The 18596-nt window shown below is 56.5% G+C and overlaps 1 protein-coding gene across 1 annotated transcript in view; it reads left to right on the top strand.

Moving 5' to 3' along the window:
• The window catches only part of LOC134358052 (aminopeptidase N-like), a 50933-nt gene extending 32448 nt beyond the window's left edge, over positions 1-18485 (top strand). Inside the window, exons 12-22 of the mRNA XM_063069952.1 lie at positions 3659-3795; positions 6851-6906; positions 8700-8847; positions 9138-9229; positions 9642-9878; positions 10367-10534; positions 10850-11014; positions 12159-12242; positions 12543-12683; positions 16386-16464; positions 17706-18485. Of these exons, the coding sequence (XP_062926022.1) occupies positions 3659-3795; positions 6851-6906; positions 8700-8847; positions 9138-9229; positions 9642-9878; positions 10367-10534; positions 10850-11014; positions 12159-12242; positions 12543-12683; positions 16386-16464; positions 17706-17855 (1457 nt within the window). The 3' untranslated portion in view covers positions 17856-18485. The remainder of the gene's footprint in view (positions 1-3658; positions 3796-6850; positions 6907-8699; positions 8848-9137; positions 9230-9641; positions 9879-10366; positions 10535-10849; positions 11015-12158; positions 12243-12542; positions 12684-16385; positions 16465-17705) is intronic.
• The last annotated feature ends 111 nt before the right edge of the window (positions 18486-18596 follow it).

The following is an 18596-nucleotide window of genomic DNA, read 5'->3' as shown; positions in this document are numbered from 1 at the left end:
GGACTATGAGGTGGAAAAATATAGAAGGCGCTTCATTCTGTGTCTGACCCCGGGAGTGTGTGATGGGACAGTGTAGAGGGAGTTTCACTCTGTGTCTGACCCCGGGAGTGTGTGATGGGACGGTGTAGAGGGAGTTTCACTCTGTGTCTGATCCTGAGAGTGTGTGATGGGACAGTGTAGAGGGAGTTTCATTCTGTGTCTGATCCTGAGAGTGTGTGATGGGACTGTGTGGAGGGAGTTTCACTCTGTGTCTGACCCCGGGAGTGTGTGATGGGACAGTGTAGAGGGAGCTTCACTCTGCGTCTGACCACGGGAGTGTGTGATGGGACAGTGTAGAGGGAGATTCACTCTGTGTCTGTCCCGGGGAGTGTGTGATGGGACGGTGTAGAGGGAGTTTCACTCTGTGTCTGACCCCGGGAGTGTGTGATGGGACAGTGTAGAGGGAGATTCACTCTGCGTCTGACCCCGGGAGTGTGTGATGGGACGGTGTGGAGGGAGTTTCACTCTGTGTCTGACCCCGGGAGTGTGTGATGGGACAGTGTAGAGGGAGTTTCACTCTGTGTCTGACCCTGGGAGTGTGTGATGGGACAGTGTAGAGGGAGTTTCACTCTGTGTCTGACCCCGGGAGTGTGTGATGGGACAGTGTAGAGGGAGTTTCACTCTGTGTCTGACCCTGGGAGTGTGTGATGGGACAGTGTAGAGGGAGTTTCACTCTGTGTCTGACCCCGGGAGTGTGTGATGGGACGGTGTAGAGGGAGTTTCACTCTGTGTCTGACCCTGGGAGTGTGTGATGGGACAGTGTAGAGGGAGTTTCACTCTGTGTCTGACCCTGGGAGTGTGTGATGGGACAGTGTAGAGGGAGTTTCACTCTGTGTCTGACCCCGGGAGTGTGTGATGGGACGGTGTAGAGGGAGTTTCACTCTGTGTCTGACCCCGGGAGTGTGTGATGGGACAGTGTAGAGGGAGATTCACTCTGCGTCTGACCCCGGGAGTGTGTGATGGGACGGTGTGGAGGGAGTTTCACTCTGTGTCTGACCCCGGGAGTGTGTGATGGGACAGTGTAGAGGGAGTTTCACTCTGTGTCTGACCCTGGGAGTGTGTGATGGGACAGTGTAGAGGGAGTTTCACTCTGTGTCTGACCCCGGGAGTGTGTGATGGGACAGTGTAGAGGGAGTTTCACTCTGTGTCTGACCCTGGGAGTGTGTGATGGGACAGTGTAGAGGGAGTTTCACTCTGTGTCTGACCCCTGGGAGTGTGTGATGGGACGGTGTAGAGGGAGTTTCACTCTGTGTCTGACCCTGGGAGTGTGTGATGGGACAGTGTAGAGGGAGTTTCACTCTGTGTCTGACCCTGGGAGTGTGTGATGGGACAGTGTAGAGGGAGTTTCACTCTGTGTCTGACCCCGGGAGTGTGTGATGGGACAGTGTAGAGGGAGTTTCACTCTGTGTCTAACCCTGGGAGTGTGTGATGGGACAGTGTAGAGGGAGTTTCACTCTGTGTCTGACCCTGGGAGTGTGTGATGGGACAGTGTAGAGGGAGTTTCACTCTGTGTCTGACCCCGGGAGTGTGTGATGGGACAGTGTAGAGGGAGATTCACTCTGCGTCTGACCCCGGGAGTGTGTGATGGGACAGTGTAGAGGGAGATTCACTCTGCGTCTGACCCCGGGAGTGTGTGATGGGACAGTGTAGAGGGAGATTCACTCTGCGTCTGACCCCGGGAGTGTGTGATGGGACAGTGTAGAGGGAGATTCACTCTGCGTCTGACCCCGGGAGTGTGTGATGGGACAGTGTAGAGGGAGTTCCACTCTGTGTCTGACCCCGGGAGTGTGTGATGGGACTGTGTGGAGGGAGCTTCACTCTGTGTCTGACCCCGGGAGTGTGTGATGGGACAGTGTAGAGGGAGTTTCACTCTGTGTCTGACCCCGGGAGTGTGTGATGGGACGGTGTAGAGGGAGTTTCACTCTGTGTCTGACTCCGGGAGTGTGTGATGGGACGGTGTGGAGGGAGTTTCACTCTGTGTCTGACCTCGGGAGTGTGTGATGGGACGGTGTAGAGGGAGTTCCACTCTGTGTCTGACCCCGGGAGTGTGTGATGGGACTGTGTGGAGGGAGCTTCACTCTGTGTCTGACCCCGGGAGTGTGTGATGGGACAGTGTAGAGGGAGATTCACTCTGTGTCTGACCCCGGGAGTGTGTGATGGGACGGTGTAGAGGGAGATTCACTCTGCGTCTGACCCCGGGAGTGTGTGATGGGACAGTGTAGAGGGAGTTTCACTCTGCGTCTGACCCCGGGAGTGTGTGATGGGACGGTGTGGAGGGAGTTTCACTCTGTGTCTGACCCCGGGAGTGTGTGATGGGACAGTGTAGAGGGAGTTTCACTCTGTGTCTGACCCTGGGAGTGTGTGATGGGACAGTGTAGAGGGAGTTTCACTCTGTGTCTGACCCTGGGAGTGTGTGATGGGACAGTGTAGAGGGAGTTTCACTCTGTGTCTGACCCCGGGAGTGTGTGATGGGACAGTGTAGAGGGAGTTTCACTCTGTGTCTGACCCTGGGAGTGTGTGATGGGACAGTGTAGAGGGAGTTTCACTCTGTGTCTGACCCTGGGAGTGTGTGATGGGACAGTGTAGAGGGAGTTTCACTCTGTGTCTGACCCCGGGAGTGTGTGATGGGACAGTGTAGAGGGAGATTCACTCTGCGTCTGACCCCGGGAGTGTGTGATGGGACAGTGTAGAGGGAGATTCACTCTGCGTCTGACCCCGGGAGTGTGTGATGGGACAGTGTAGAGGGAGATTCACTCTGCGTCTGACCCCGGGAGTGTGTGATGGGACAGTGTAGAGGGAGATTCACTCTGCGTCTGACCCCGGGAGTGTGTGATGGGACAGTGTAGAGGGAGTTCCACTCTGTGTCTGACCCCGGGAGTGTGTGATGGGACTGTGTGGAGGGAGCTTCACTCTGTGTCTGACCCCGGGAGTGTGTGATGGGACAGTGTAGAGGGAGTTTCACTCTGTGTCTGACCCCGGGAGTGTGTGATGGGACGGTGTAGAGGGAGTTTCACTCTGTGTCTGACTCCGGGAGTGTGTGATGGGACGGTGTGGAGGGAGTTTCACTCTGTGTCTGACCTCGGGAGTGTGTGATGGGACGGTGTAGAGGGAGTTCCACTCTGTGTCTGACCCCGGGAGTGTGTGATGGGACTGTGTGGAGGGAGCTTCACTCTGTGTCTGACCCCGGGAGTGTGTGATGGGACAGTGTAGAGGGAGATTCACTCTGTGTCTGACCCCGGGAGTGTGTGATGGGACGGTGTAGAGGGAGCTTCACTCTGTGTCTGACCCCGGGAGTGTGTGATGGGACAGTGTAGAGGAAGTTTCACTCTGTGTCTGACCCCGGGAGTGTGTGATGGGACTGTGTAGAGGGAGATTCACTCTGTGTCTGACCACGGGAGTGTGTGATGGGACAGTGTGGAGGGAGCTTCACTCTGTGTCTGACCCCGGGAGTGTGTGATGGGACAGTGTAGAGGGAGATTCACTCTGTGTCTGACTCCGGGAGTGTGTGATGGGACGGTGTGGAGGGAGCTTCACTCTGTGTCTGACCCCTGCAGGGAGTTCTGTGTTAGCCAGTAACCTGTTCACTGTTTGCTGACCCCTGTGTGGGATCTTCCCTCAGAGGTGTACGTGAGCCAGGTGGTGGTGAGGGATCAAACCTGGGCATTGGCAAACATCAACGCTGTTGGCGTTTACAGAGTTAATTATGATGACGACAACTGGGACAGGTTGCTGATCCAACTCATGAGAAACAGGGATGTAAGTTCATGCCAGGAGGGAGCATGGAGGGATAGTAGGGGGGAGGGGCGAGGCTGTGGGAGGGAGGAGGTGGATCAGTGGGAGGGAGGGGCGAGGCTGTGGGAGGGAGGAGGTGGGTCAGTGGGAGGGAGGGGCGAGGCTGTGGGAGGGAGAAGGTGGGTCAGTGGAGGCAGTGGCAGGCATGAGGGAGGGAGCAGAGCGAGGGAGAGGAGGTAGGAGAGAGGGGCGGGAGAGGGATGGGGAGAGGGAATGAGGAGAGTGTGATGGAGAGAGGGTGAGAGAGAAGAAATGGATGGAGGGAAACAGGAGAGGAGAAGAAGCGGATCCGGAGGGAGGAAGAGAGATGAGAGGGAGGGAGAGAAAGGAAAGAAAGCCCCTGACATACCCCTGTATACCCCGTATTCCCCAAGCCCTGACATACCCCGTATTCCCCGAGCCCTGACATACCCGGTATTCCCCGAGCCCTGACATACCCGGTATTCCCCAAGCCCTGACATACCCCCGTATTCCCCGAGCCCTGACATACCCCATATTCCCTGAGCCCTGACATTCCCCGTATTCCCCGAGCCCTGACATTCACCGTATTCCCCGAGCCCTGACATACCCCTGTATACCCCATATTCCCCGACACCTGACATACTCCCGTATTCCCCGAGCCCTGACATTTCCCATATTCCCCGACCCCTGACATTCCCCGATCCCTGACATTCTCCCGTATTCTCCGAGCCCTGACATACACTCGTATTCCCCGAGCCCTGACATACCCCGTATTCCCCGACCTCAGACATTTCCCATATTCCCCGACCCCTGACATTCCCTGACCCCTGACATTCCCCATATTCCCCAGGCCCTGACATACCCCGTATTCCCCGACCTCAGACATTTCCCATATTCCCCGACCCCTGACATTCCCTGAACCCTGACATTCCCCATATTCCCCAGGCCCTGACATACCCCGTATTCCCCGAGCCCTGACATTACCCCTGTATTCTCCGAGCCCTGACATACCCCTGTATACCCCATATTCCCCAACACCTGACATACACCCATATTCCCCGAGCCCTGACATACCCCTGAATTCCCCGAGCCCTGACATTCCCCTGAATTCCCCAAGCCCTGACATACCCCATATTCCCCGACACCTGACATACTCCCGTATTCCCCGACCTCAGACATTTCCCATATTCCCCGACCCCTGACATTCCCTGACCCCTGATATTCTCCCGTATTCCCCAAGCCCCTGACATACCCCCGTATTCCCTGACCCCTGACATACCCCGTATTCCCCGACCCCAGACATTCCCCGTATTCCCCGACCCCAGACATTCCCCGTATTCCCTGACCCCTGACATTCCCCTGAATTCCCCAAGCCCTGACATTCCCCTGAATTCCCCGAGCCCTGACATACCCTGTATTCCCCAGGCCCCTGACATTCCCCGTATTCCCCGACCCCAGACATTCTCCGTATTCCCCGACCACAGACATTCCCCTGTATTTCCCAAGCCCCTGACATACCCCGAGTTCCCCGGCCCCTGACATACAACCGTATTCCCCGGCCCCTGACATACAACCGTATTCCCCGGCCCCTGACATACCCCGTATTCCCCGAGTCCTGACATACCCCGTATTCCCCGAGTCCTGACATACTCCCCTATTCCCCGAGCCCCTGACATTCTCTTGTATTCCCTGAGCCCCTGACATACCCCCATATTCCCCGGCCCCTGACATACCCTGTATACCCCGAGCCCTTGACATACAACCGTATTTCCCGACCCCTGACATACCCTGTATACCCCGAGCCCTTGACATACAACCATATTCCCCGACCCCTGACATACAACCGTATTCCCCGACCCCTGACATACCCTGTATTCCCCGAGCCCCTGACATTCCACGTATTCCCGGAGCCCCTGACATTCCCCCGTATTCCCCGGCCCCTGACATTCCCCGTATTCCCTGGCCCCTGACATACCCTGTATACCCCGAGCCCTTGACATACAACCGTATTCCCCAACCCCTGACATACAACCGCATTCCCCGAGCCCTGACATTCCCTGTATTCCCCGAGCCCCTGACATTCTCCGTATTCCCGGAGCCCCTGACATTCCCCCGTATTCCCCGATCCCTGACATTTCCCCGTATTCCCCGACCCCTGACATTCTCCCATATTCCCCAAGCCCCTGACATACCCCCATATTCCCCGACCCCAGACATTCCCCGTATTCCCCGACCCCTGACATTCCCCTGAATTCCCCGAGCCCTGACATACCCTGTATTCCCCAGGCCCCTGACATTCCCCGTATTCCCTGACCCCAGACATTCTCCGTATTCCCCGACCACAGACATTCTCCGTATTCCCCGACCACAGACATTCCCCTGTATTCCCCAAGCCCCTGACATACCCCGAGTTCCCCGGCCCCTGATATACCCCGAGTTCCCCGGCCCCTGACATACCCCGTATTCCCCGACCCCTGACATTCCCCGTATTCCCCGAGTCCTGACATACCCCGTATTCCCCGACCCCTGACATTCCCCGTATTCCCCGGCCCCTGACATACCCTGTATACCCCGAGCCCTTGACATACAACCGTATTCCCCAACCCCTGACATACAACCGTATTCCCCGAACCCTGACATTCCCCATATTCCCCGACCCCTGACATTCTCCGTATTCCCGGAGCCCCTGACATTCCCCCGTATTCCCCGACCCCTGACATTCCCCCGTATTCCCCGACCCCAGACATTCCCCCATATTCCCCGACCCCAGACATTCCCCGTATTCCCCGACCCCTGACATTCCCCCGTATTCCCCGACCCCTGACATACCCCATATTCCCCGACCCCTGACATTCCCCCGTATTCCCCGACCCCAGACATACCCCCGTATTCCCCGACCCCTGACATACCCCCGTATTACCCAGGCCCCTGACACGCCCCCACTTTCCCCAGGCCCCTAACACACCCATTGTTCCCCCTTACCATGTCTGACCAGCTGAATATCAGGAAATACTCTCTGATCCTTCATCAACCTCTCTCTCTCTCTCTCCTCTGCCAGGCCATCCCAGTCATCAACCGGGCCCAGCTCATCGATGATGCATTCAGCCTTGCTCGGTAGGGGCTATGGCGGCGCGGGTGGGGAGGTGTTGGAAAGGAGAGGGTATGGAAGGGGTGGCTAATTGTGTCAGTTGGGGGCTCGGCCTGTGACATTGTCCGGGTCACCATGACCAAGGGTCTCCCCAGACAGCTGGCTGTGGCCACTGTCCACCCGGCTCCAGCCCAAACCCAGGCAGAGGGGATGTGCTGGGAAAACTCATCAGGTCAGCCAGTGGGTGTGGAGCCAGACGCAGAGCTTGTGGTTCCACTCAGAATTAGGCCAACAGGACCAACATAGACGGGAACCCATTTGGGCTGAAGGGCCTGTGTCCTGTTGTGAAGCTCTCGGATTGGTGTCGGGGGATGCTTGCGGGTTGCGTTGGGCTGGTGGAGGTTGAGGGCAGCTCCCCAGCCCCACGACCAGTGGGGATATCTGGAGCTGGAGTTCAGAAGCAGAGATGCTGTCAATGTCTCAGTCAAAGGGGCAGCGAATTCACCGGGAAACCACCCACCTCAGAGAGCTGAGTACGCCCAGGCCAGGACTGGTGGCTGAGAAATGGACGGGGATCCCAGGGTGTGGAGAGAATGGAGACAGTGCAGGGTGAAGATCAGCCAAGGAGAGCGGTCTCAAGGGGCTGAGTGGCCTAATCGTGCTTCTTATCAGTAAAACTGCTGGGACAGTGCCTAGAGAGCTCCCTCCTCCTCACCCCTCCCGCTGCCTCCCTCCTCCCCACCCTCCCAGGTGCTCCCTCCTCCTCATCCCTCCCGCTGCCTCCCTCCTCCCCACCCCTCCCGCTGCCTCCCTCCTCCTCACCCCTCCCGCTGCCTCCCTCCTCCTCACCCCTCCCGCTGCCTCCCTCCTCCCCACCCCTCCCGTGGTGCTCCCTCCTCCCCACCCCTCCCGCTGCCTCCCTCCTCCCCACCCCTCCCGCTGCCTCCCTTCTCCTCACCCCTCCCGCTGCCTCCCTCCTCCTCACCCCTCCCGCTGCCTCCCTCCTCCCCACCCCTCCCGTGGTGCTCCCTCCTCCCCACCCCTCCCGCTGCCTCCCTCCTCCCCACCCGCTGCCTCCCTCCTCTTCACCCCTCCCGCTGCCTCCCTCCTCCCCACCCCTCCCGTGGTGCTCCCTCCTCCCCACCCCTCCCGCTGCCTCCCTCCTCCTCACCCCTCCCGCTGCCTCCCTCCTCACCCCTCCCGCTGCCTCCCTCCTCCCCACCCCTCCCGTGGTGCTCCCTCCTCCCCACCCCTCCCGCTGCCTCCCTCCTCCCCACCCCTCCCGTGGTGCTCCCTCCTCCCCACCCCTCCCGTGGTGCTCCCTCCTCCCCACCCCTCCCGCTGCCTCCCTCCTCCCCACCCCTCCCGCTGCCTCCCTCCTCCTCACCCCTCCTGCTGCCTCCCTCCTCCCCACCCCTCCCGTGGTGCTCCCTCCTCCCCACCCCTCCCGCTGCCTCCCTCCTCCTCACCCCTCCCGCTGCCTCCCTCCTCCCCACCCCTCCCGTGGTGCTCCCTCCTCCCCACCCCTCCCGCTGCCTCCCTCCTCCTCACCCCTCCTGCTGCCTCCCTCCTCCTCACCCCTCCCGCTGCCTCCCTCCTCCCCACCCCTCCCGGGGTGCTCCCTCCTCCCCACCCCTCCCGCTGCCTCCCTCCTCCCCACCCCTCCCGTGGTGCTCCCTCCTCCCCACCCCTCCCGTGGTGCTCCCTCCTCCCCACCCCTCCCGCTGCCTCCCTCCTCCCCAGCCTCCCGGGTGCTCCCCTCCCTCAGTAGTGACAGGATGTTTCGGGGGTGTGCCAACCTGTGTTTCTGCCGGAGCAGCGGGAAGCACATTAGGATCACACGTGCCCTGGAGACAACACGCTACCTGCACACGGAAACCGAGTCGCTGCCCTGGGACACCCTCAGTACCCACCTGGACTTCATGGAGTTGGTGCTGAGGGAGAACCCTGCCTACAACCTGCTGGAGGTGAGGGGGTAGGGGAGGGAGGGTGGATTGGGGAGAGGGGCCTGGGGGAGGGGAAGGACCTGGGTGGAGGGGGAGGCGATGGAGAGGGAGAGGATGAGGGGAGGGGCAGGAGGGAGGGCGGGGGCAGCAGAGGGAGAGGAGAGACCCGGGGGCTTGGGGAGAGAAGAGAGATTTTGGGCAGACACTAGGGTGGTGGGAGGGGGAAACGAGACCGTGGGTGGAGGGCAGGGGAGATGGAAGAGTGGGGAGTGGGGAAGGCTCCAGTGTCACCCCTCCCCATGTCCCAGCAGGAGTACGTCCTGAGCAAGGTCAGCCCTGTCTTTGACTACATGGAGCTGCTTCATCCCGGACTGCGCACCGTGCCCAGCGAAGGCAGAGAGCAGTGAGTAACAGCCCCAGCACCCACCATCCCTCTCCTCACGACATCCCAAACCCTTCCCTCCACCCCGTAGGACCAGGCTGTGTCCAAGAATGTCCCATCCAGTTCCCTCCCCACTCCCCCATCAGTCCCCATCCTCCACTACATCATCGTTTGTCCTACTTCCTCCACTCCACTCCATTCCACACCCCCCCCCATTTACTGGGCCTGAGCCAAGCTGTGTCACAGAATCTCCCCACCACCTTCCACCCCCCCCTCCTTTTACCCTCTCTCTGCTCCCTCCCTCCCTCCCCTTCTCCCTCCTCCCTCCTCCGGCCACCCGCCCCTTCCTCCACCTACTCCCCCTCCCTCCTCCTCCTCCTCCTCCTCTCCCTCTCTCTTCCCCCTACCACACCCTGCGAGGTTGGGCCTCCAGACTGACGTTTGCTGGGCCTCCAGGCTTGGAGGAGGTGGTAAAGGCCCGGCCCCGGGCAGGTGGGGGTGGAGACCCTGCCCCTGCCACCGACTCTCAGCCCGGACCCTCCCTCTCCTCTCCTCCCAGGTTCGCCCAGGAAGTGGTGGTCGGTGTCGCCTGCTCCAACGGGCTGCGCAAATGTAACATGGCGGCCAGAGACCTCTTCTCCCGCTGGATGGCACAGCCGGACGTCAACCCGTGAGTACCTGAGGCCATGTGGCCCATCCACAGCCTGCCAGCCCCTCTCCCCACTGGTAAGTTTACAGGAGATCTGGGGCGAGACCCGGGGGTTTTGGTTTCGCTTTATTATTGCCTCGACCACTTTGTCTGGCAGCTCATTCCAGGTATTCCCTACCCCCTGAACAAAGAAGCTACCTCTCAGGGCTCTTTTAAATCTCTCCGCTCTTGTCTTGTATCTTTGCTGTCAGGGTTTGGACTCCCCACCCTGAGGAAAAGACTATGACCTTATCCACATCCCTCATGATTTTATAAACTTGTATGAGGTCACCCCTCTCTCAAGTCTGGCCAACCTTTCCACATAGGCCTCTGGTCTAGGCAGCATCCTTGTAAATATCCTCTGCACCCGCTCCAGCTCGGCAATAGAATGACCAGACCTCTGACCTCTACACAGATTTGCCTTTGTTCAGGCTTGTCTTAACCAATATCTTTTTCTCACCTTCCCCCAGGATCCCCCCCAGCCTACGCAGGGTGGTGTGCTGCCGGTCGGTTGCCGAAGGCGACCAGGCCGAGTGGAACTTTGCCTGGAAGATGTACGACTTGGCCGAGAGTGCCGCCGAGGCCCAGACACTCCGCTACTGCCTGGCCTGCAGTGCCAACGCCTCCATCCTGGCCAGGTACGCCATGCCCGGCCCAGACACTCCGCTACTGCCTGGCCCGCAGTGCCAACCCCTCCATCCAGGCCAGGTACGCCATGTCTGGCCCTCCCAGATGCTATACAGTCTCCCGTCATCCCACGGTTCTCAATCCCCACCCCTCTGGTCCTCAAGGCCTCCACTGGTCACACTCCTCTGATTTTTTCCACTGCCCCCAATTTGATGTCACATCATGGAAATTGGCCCTTCTGCCCAGCCCAGGTGACCCATCTGGGCTCAATCCCATTTGCCCCACGTTTGCCCCACGTCCCTCTAAACCTTTTCTGATACTCCCAGTAGAAGCTTCTGCCTGCATTCTCCCCTGAGAATCAGCTCGAACTCACAAGCGCATGGGAATGCCGTTCATACAAAACAGAAGACAAGCTACTGGGGGATCTCATTAGGTTGGGAAGCATCTGTGGAGCCGATGGACAGCCGATGTTTCGGGCTGAAACACTTCAGGTAAAAGTCAAGGCCATGTTGATTGCCATATACACACATGTACAGGCGCAATGAAAAATTTACTTGCAGGGGCATCGCAGGCTCTGGGCTAGATATGGAAAAGATGTTTGCAGTAGTGGGGGAGTCTAGGACTAGAGGGCACAGCCTCAAAATAGAAGGACTTCCTTTCGAACAGAGATGAGGAGGAATTTCTTTTGCTACAGAGCAGTTTACCTATGGAACTTATTGCCAAAGCTGGCTCTGGAGGCCAAGATAGTGGGTATATTTAAAGCGGAGGTTGATAGACTCTTGATTAGTAAAGTTGTCAAAGGTTAGGGGGGAAGGCAGGAAAACGGGGTTGAAAGGGGAAATAGATCAGACATGATTGAATGGCAGAGTAGACTTGACAGGCCAAATAGTCTAATTCTGTCCAGTGTCTTATGGTCTTACATGGCATCAGATAAGCAGCACTCACAGGAAAACCATATTTATTAAACATAGGTTTAAGAAGGAACACAATTAGAGCAAAAACAGTGAAGAGTCTCCACCAACTCCATTGGTGCTGCTCGACCCATTGACTTCCTCCAGCAGATTGTTTCTTGCTCCGGATTCCAGGAACTGCCATCTCTGGGTGTCTCCATTTCACGGGAATGTTATTAAAATGGGGAAATTGCAGAAAGAGGCCATTCAGCCTATTGAGCTAGTACCAGCCCTGTGGGAGAGGAATCCTACAAGTCCTGATCCTCCCCACCCACTGCTTGGCGCCTGGCTCCCTGAACACTACAGGTGAAACTGCCCCAGGCAGTTCTGGCATCATGACAACCCATTCGCTCGCTTCCCCTACTGACATTTGTTAGCCCTCAGCCCCCTCGTCAATGCAAGTAGCTTCCCTGTCAATTATCCCACTGGATTTGCCTCGGGGTCACTCCAAATGGTGGGCAAAAAATCAGAAACACAAGAGATTCTGCAAATTCTGGAAATCCAGAGTAGCACATACAAAATGCTGGAGGAACTCAACGGGTCAGGCAGCATCTATGGATGAAAATACACATTCAACATTTTGGGCCAAGATCCTTCATCAGCATTAATCATCAATGGCCAAAAACATTGACTGTATATTCCTCTCCATAGCCTGACCTGTTGTGTTTTGTGTGTGGTGCTCAAGATCTCTGTGGAATCTCTCGTGCCTCCGATTTGCTGCTCCACTGCGAAGTCTCTTCAGGGGTGCCCATCATGAGTGTGTTTCGAGGTATGCCTACCCTGAAGGAACATTCCTCCTCTCGAGGGGAGTTCAGTGACAGTCCTCTTTGTGGTCACTGCTGCTCTCCAAGTCCAGATGAAAGGTCTCAGCCTGAAATGTCAACTGTGTATTCCCCTCCATGGCTGCTGTCTGACCTGCTGAATTCCTCTAGTGTTTTGTGTGCGATACACTGAGTGTCCACCATTTCCATGTGCAGAGATAAATCAGCCCAGGTCCTCAAATGGAGATCATGTCCAGATGGTACATGCACGAGATCTGCTGATCAAACTCTCTCTCTCTCTACTAAAGGTACCTGTCATTCACCATGATGCCGTGGGAGATTAAGAGACAGGACACTTTGGCCACCATTGTCTTGGTTGCCCAGAACATCAATGGCAAGAAGCCAGCCTGGGACTTCATCAAGGCCAGTTGGAGCAACATCACATCTGAGTAAGCTGGTTTTATTGCCCAGAGGCAAGTTCCACGTCATTTCCCAAAGCAGACAGAATTTCACTGTACCCTTTACCTTTTCCTGCTATCCACTCCCAGCTTTTCAGTTCATCTCACCTGCCCATCACTTCCCTCTGCTGCCCCTCCCCCTTCCCTTTCTTCCATGGTCCTCTGCCCTCTCCTATCAGCTTCTATCTTCTTCAACCGTTCACATCATCCACCTATCCTCTCCCAGCTTCTTCTTCATCCCCCCTCCCCCATCCACCCCCCTTCCCCCCTCACCTGGTTTCACCTGTCACCTGACACTCCTGTACCCCTCCCCCCTCCCTATTCCAGCTTCCTTTCCGATCACAATGACAGCTCTCAGTCCGAAACCCCCTCACATTCTCACCCTCACCCACAGAGTAGGGGGTGATTTACAGTGGCCTGGGAGGAACTGGAGCACCCAGGGGAAAGCCATGTGCTGACACGGAGAACGTGGAGACCGCACACACACAGCAGTGGAGGTGGGATTGAACTGGGAGCCACTGTGCCAACCGGTGTCTTCTGAGAGTCTTAGAATCCTCATTCCACCCCCCCTCCACACACACACACAGCACGGCACTCCCTCCCCACCACCCTCCCTCCTCATCGCCCCTCCCTCAGCACGGCACTCCCTCCTCATCCCCCCCCCTCAGTGCGGCACTCCCTCCTCACCGCCCGTCCCACAGCACAATGCTCCCTCCCTCCTCACTGCCCCTCCCTCAGCACGGCACTCCCTCCCCACCACCCTCCCTCCTCATCGCCCCTCCCTCAGCACAATGCTCCCTCCTCACTGCCCATCCCTCAGCACGGCACTCCCTCCTCATCCCCCCCTCCCTCAGTGCGGCACTCCCTCCTCACCGCCCGTCCCACAGCACAATGCTCCCACCTCACCCCCTCCCTCCTCACTGCCCATCCCTCAGCACGGCACTCCCTCCTCATCCCCCCCCCACTCAGTGCGGCACTCCCTCCTCACCGCCCGTCCCACAGCACAATGCTCCCTCCTCACCCCCTCCAACAGCACAGCACTTCCTCCTCAGTACCCTCCCCTCCTCACCCCTCCCACAGCGCAGCACTCCCTTCTCAACACCCTCCCTCCTCACGGCACTCCCTCCTCACCACCCTCCCTCCTCACCCCCTCCAACAGCACGGCACTCCCTCCTCACCACCCTCCCTCCTCACCCCCTCCCACAGCACGGCACTCCCTCCTTACCGCCCCTCCCTTAGGAGCTCCACATCCCCATCACATGGGCCGCTGTCACTCGGCACCCTGGTAAAGTGTGGAAACTGGAGGGGGTCAGTGGGAATGTGGGTTGGGATGTAAAATGGAGATGGTGTAAGGGAGTGGTTGGTGGTTGCCAAGGATGCTGTTTGTGTCACCCACTGACCTGTGCCTTAATCTGGGATAAAGGCTACGGCGGGGGGAGGGTGTCAAATCCCACCGATCTAGACTGGTGTTCCCTCTGCACACTGGGACTGTGGAAATATCTCACTCGGTCCCACCGTTCTTCAGTAGATTTTACCAGCAGCTCTGCAGAGGAAATCTTCGTCCCTCGAGCTTCTACAGAACCCGGGATAGGATGGCGGATCAATGGGGTACAGATCCTGTGCTCTGACCCCCATCGGTACAGCACAGAAACAGGCCCTTTGGCCTTCCATGTCAATGCTGACCCTATTGCCAGTCCATAGCCATCCCATTTACTGGAATTGGAACTGTATACCTTGCCTGTTTAAGTCTGTCTAAATGCCTCTTAATCGCAGTGACTGTGACTGATTTAACCACCTCCTCTGGCAGCACATTCCAATAATCAGCCAGCTACCTGATGACCCCTCTGATGTCTTGTCAATCTCCTCCCTCTCACCTTAAGCCTGTGTCCTCTTGTGTTTGATATAACCACTCAGCTTCTAAATTCTGGACCAGATGGTCTACACCCCAGGGTTCTGAAAGCGGTGTCTGAAGAGATTGTGGAGGCACTAGTAATGATCTTTCAAGAATCACTAGATTCTGGAATAGTTCCAGAAGACTGGAAAATTGCAAATGTCACACCACTCTTCAAGAAGGGAGAGAGGCAGAAGAAAGTTAGTCTGACCTCAATGGTTGGGAAGATGTTGGAATAGCTTATTAAGGATCAGGTCTCAGGGTATTTGGAGACATGAAATAAAATAGGCCATAGTTATCATGGTTTCCTTTAGGTAAAATCTCACCTGGCAAATCTGCCAGAATTCTTTGAAGAAATAACAAATAAGATAGATAAAGGAGAATAGGTTGATGTGTACTTGGATTTTCAGAAGGCCTTGGACAAAGTGCCACACATGAGGCTGCTTTACAAGCTACAAGCCTGTAGTATTATAGGAAAGATTCTAGCATGGATAGAGCAGTGGCTGATTGGCAGGAAGCAAAGAGTGGGAATAAAGGGAGGCTTTTCTGGTTGGATGCTAGTGACTAGTGGCGTTCCACAGGGGTCTGTGTTGGGACCAACTCTTTTTAGGTTATATTTCAAGATGTTTAATGATGGGATTGATAGCTTTTTTGGAAAGTTTGCAGATGACATGAAGATAGGTGGAGGGTCAGGTAGTCTTGATGAAGTTGAGAGGCTACAGAAGGACAGACAGATTAGGGGACTAGTCAAAGAAATGGCTGATGGAATACAGTGTCGGGAAGTGTATGGTCATGCACCTTGGTAGAAGAAATGAAAGGATTGATTATTTTCTAAATGGAGTGAAAATTCAAAAAACAGGTGCAAAGGAACTTTGGAGTCCTTGTGCAGGATTCCCTAAAGGTTAATTTGCAGTTTGAGTCTGTGGTGAGGAAGGCAAATGCAATGTTAGCATTCATTTCACGAGGACTAGAATATAAAAGCAAGGATGTAATGCTGAGACTTTATAAAGCACTGGTGAGGCCTCACTTGGAGTACTGTGAGCAGTTTTGGGCCCCTTATCTTAGAAATGATGTGCTGACACTGGAGAGGGCTCAAACGAGGGTTTACGAAAATGGCTCCAGGATTGAATGGTTTGTCACATGAAGAGCGTTTGATGGTTCCGGGCCTGTATTCTCTAGAGATCAGAAGAATGAGGGTTGACCTCATTGAAACCTATTGAATAGTGAAAGGCCTTGATAGAGTGGATGTAGAGAGGATATTTCCTGTGATGGGAGAGTCTAAGACCAGAGGACACAGCCTCAGAATAGAATGGCACCCTTTTAGAACGGAGACGAGGAGGAATTTCTTCAGTGGTGTATCTGTGGAATTCTTTGCCACTGGCAGCTGTGTCAAGTCTTCATGTACATTCAAGGCAGAGGTTGATAGTTGGAAGGGATGCAGGGCGGGTGGAAGGCAGGAGACTTGGGCTGAGAGGAAGATTGGATTGGCCACGGTGGAACGGCAGAGCAGACTCGACGGGCCAAGTGGCCTGAATCTGCTCCTATATCTTATGTACGAAGCAGCAAGTAATGAAGGCCAGCACCCTGCCAAGCTATGCTGCCACTTTTGGGCAGCAATGATGCCAACAGCTCCTCTGGCAACGAGTTCCAATTGCTGGTGTTGTGAAGAGGAGTGAGAGAGGTAGAGGAGGCTGAGGGAAGGGCTGGTTGGCCAGGGGTGACAAGTCAGGTGACTGGTGCGTTGGGTGACAGGACATTCCTTTAATGGGGCGTTGACAAGGGCGTGCTCTCCCCCCCGACAGGTTCAACACGATGGAGGCAATCATGAGTCTGATCGAGGGTGTTACCTCCAGGTTCGCCACCGAGGAAGACCTGCGGGAGGTCAGTAAACCTCTGCTTAGTCTTGGGGGGGTGGGGCTCAGGGAGGAGGGAAGAAGGGCAACGAGCAGTGCACAGCAGGATCCCATGGCGGTTCCGAGGGATGAGCATGGGGAGCTCTTCCTCTCCGCAGTCTGACCCTGTGACCCCAGTGTGACCCTGAAATCCTGGCATCCCCAGCATGACCCTGAAACCCCAGTGGAGGAGCTCCTGTTGGCAGTCATCGGAATCTCAGATGCCCACCCCGCAATCAAACGCCTCAGCCCAGGGGCAGTGCCACACTTCCTCCGCACTATGGGTTGGGCTGCCCAGAGAGGACATCACCCCCTCCCCGGACACTGACCCGTAGTGTTGAGTCCTCTTGGCCTCAGTGACCTAAGGGCAGACACAGGAAAATTGTCCTTGTAGAAGTTAACCCTTGCCACCCCAGCCTTGGTCACACTGGTGTCTGTGAATGAGCCCAGTCACTCTGAAATACCCTCCCTTCATCTCCGATTAGGATAGGTCGAAGAGCTGGCACCTGTCCCCCAGCTGCCTCTCATTCACCCCAGTGCGGACCCCGCTTCACCGATGGTCTTGCCGTCCGGCTCCTCGGACAGTGCCGCACTCTGAACCCACGGCACTGCATTAGGCCAGGCTTAGAAGCTGCCCGGAAGCCAGATGTCCTACTGGACATGGACAGGAAGAAAGGTTTTATGTTCGAGGTGTTTCAGTCACAGAGTCAGCGCAGGGTCATGGGGTCAGACTGAGGGCTGCGTTCGGGGGGGTCAGACTAGGGAAGCCGGGGTGAGAGTGGGAGAGCTGGGATCATGGGGTTAGACTAGCAGCATGGGGTCAGTCTGAGGAGACAACTCGGGGTCAGACTGGGGGTGCTGGGGTCATGGGGTTAGACTGGAGGAGATAACTCATGGGGTCAGACTGGAGGTGCTGGGGTCATGGGGTTAGACTGGAGGAGATAACTCATGGGGTCAGACTGGAGGTGCTGGGGTCGTGGGGTTAGACTGGCAGCATGGGGTCATTCTGGGGCTGCTGGGGTCATGATGTTATACCCTATCTAACATCATGGGATCACACTGGGGAGCTGGATTCACGGCGTCAGGCTGGATCTCCCAGCTGAGTCAATGGGCTGAATGGCCTATTTGGCCTCACAGTCTATCCTGGGTCGTGAATCACAGACTCCGCCAGTTGTCTGTTCTGTAGGAACCTCAGCCACCCTCAACTCGTGCTCTCTCTTCCGCTCCCAGCTCGAGGAATTCAAGCAGTTCACAGAGGTCAGTGGATTTCGGTTCCTCTCACGTTTCCTGGACAGGGTAATCAAGCGGACAGCCTCCTACATCCAGTGGAGGAAGGAGAACGAGCAGGAAATCTTCCATTGGGTTAACAATAACCTCTGAAGACCACCTCCGTCCTCGACTGGCCTTGGAGGGAGGTGCTCTCCCACCCCCCTCCAGTGCTCGGATGCAGTCGTGGACATATCCAGGACTTCTCCACGGGAAGGACCAGACCCTGTTGTTCTCCACTGCCGTGGCCCATTCTCTCAACAGCGACCCCCACACATGGGCATCCAGCAACCTCGGGAGTCAGCGTTCATTAGGGATCTCCTCCCCTGGGTGCCCACTGTCCTATGATCGTGACCAGCCAGCCGGGCCTCGGACCATCTTCACTCGCCAATGACTGCCCTTGAGAAGCTGCATCAGATCACGCGCACCGGAGTGCTGTACCTCCGCGGGATGTGTCCCGCACAGAACTCAGTAAAGTTAGCTTAACCTGTGTCTCCCTGCAGACTCTCTTCATGGTGTGGCCACATGATAAGGGATCAATCACCCCACATAGCAAACCTCCCTTATTGACAATGAAGTTGCCTGTCTGGATGCAGGTAGATGGGACCAGGCAGTAAAATGGGTTGGCACAGGCTAGATGGGCCAAAGGGCCAATTTCTATTCTGTGGTGGTCTAACACAAAGATAGGCAGATCTGTGGACAGTGAAGGAGGTTGTCAAAGGATCCATTGGGATAGGGATCAGTTACAAATATGGGCAGATGAAGCTAATTCAGACAAGTGTAAGAAGGCATTGGAAGGGTCAATGCGAGGGGAAGTATACACACAATATACAGTGAGCGGCTGGACCCCTAACA

The sequence above is a fragment of the Mobula hypostoma genome, chromosome 2, assembly GCF_963921235.1.
Source record: "Mobula hypostoma chromosome 2, sMobHyp1.1, whole genome shotgun sequence".
Lineage (NCBI taxonomy): Eukaryota > Metazoa > Chordata > Chondrichthyes > Myliobatiformes > Myliobatidae > Mobula > Mobula hypostoma.
This window is presented reverse-complemented; position numbering and strand designations above follow the sequence as displayed.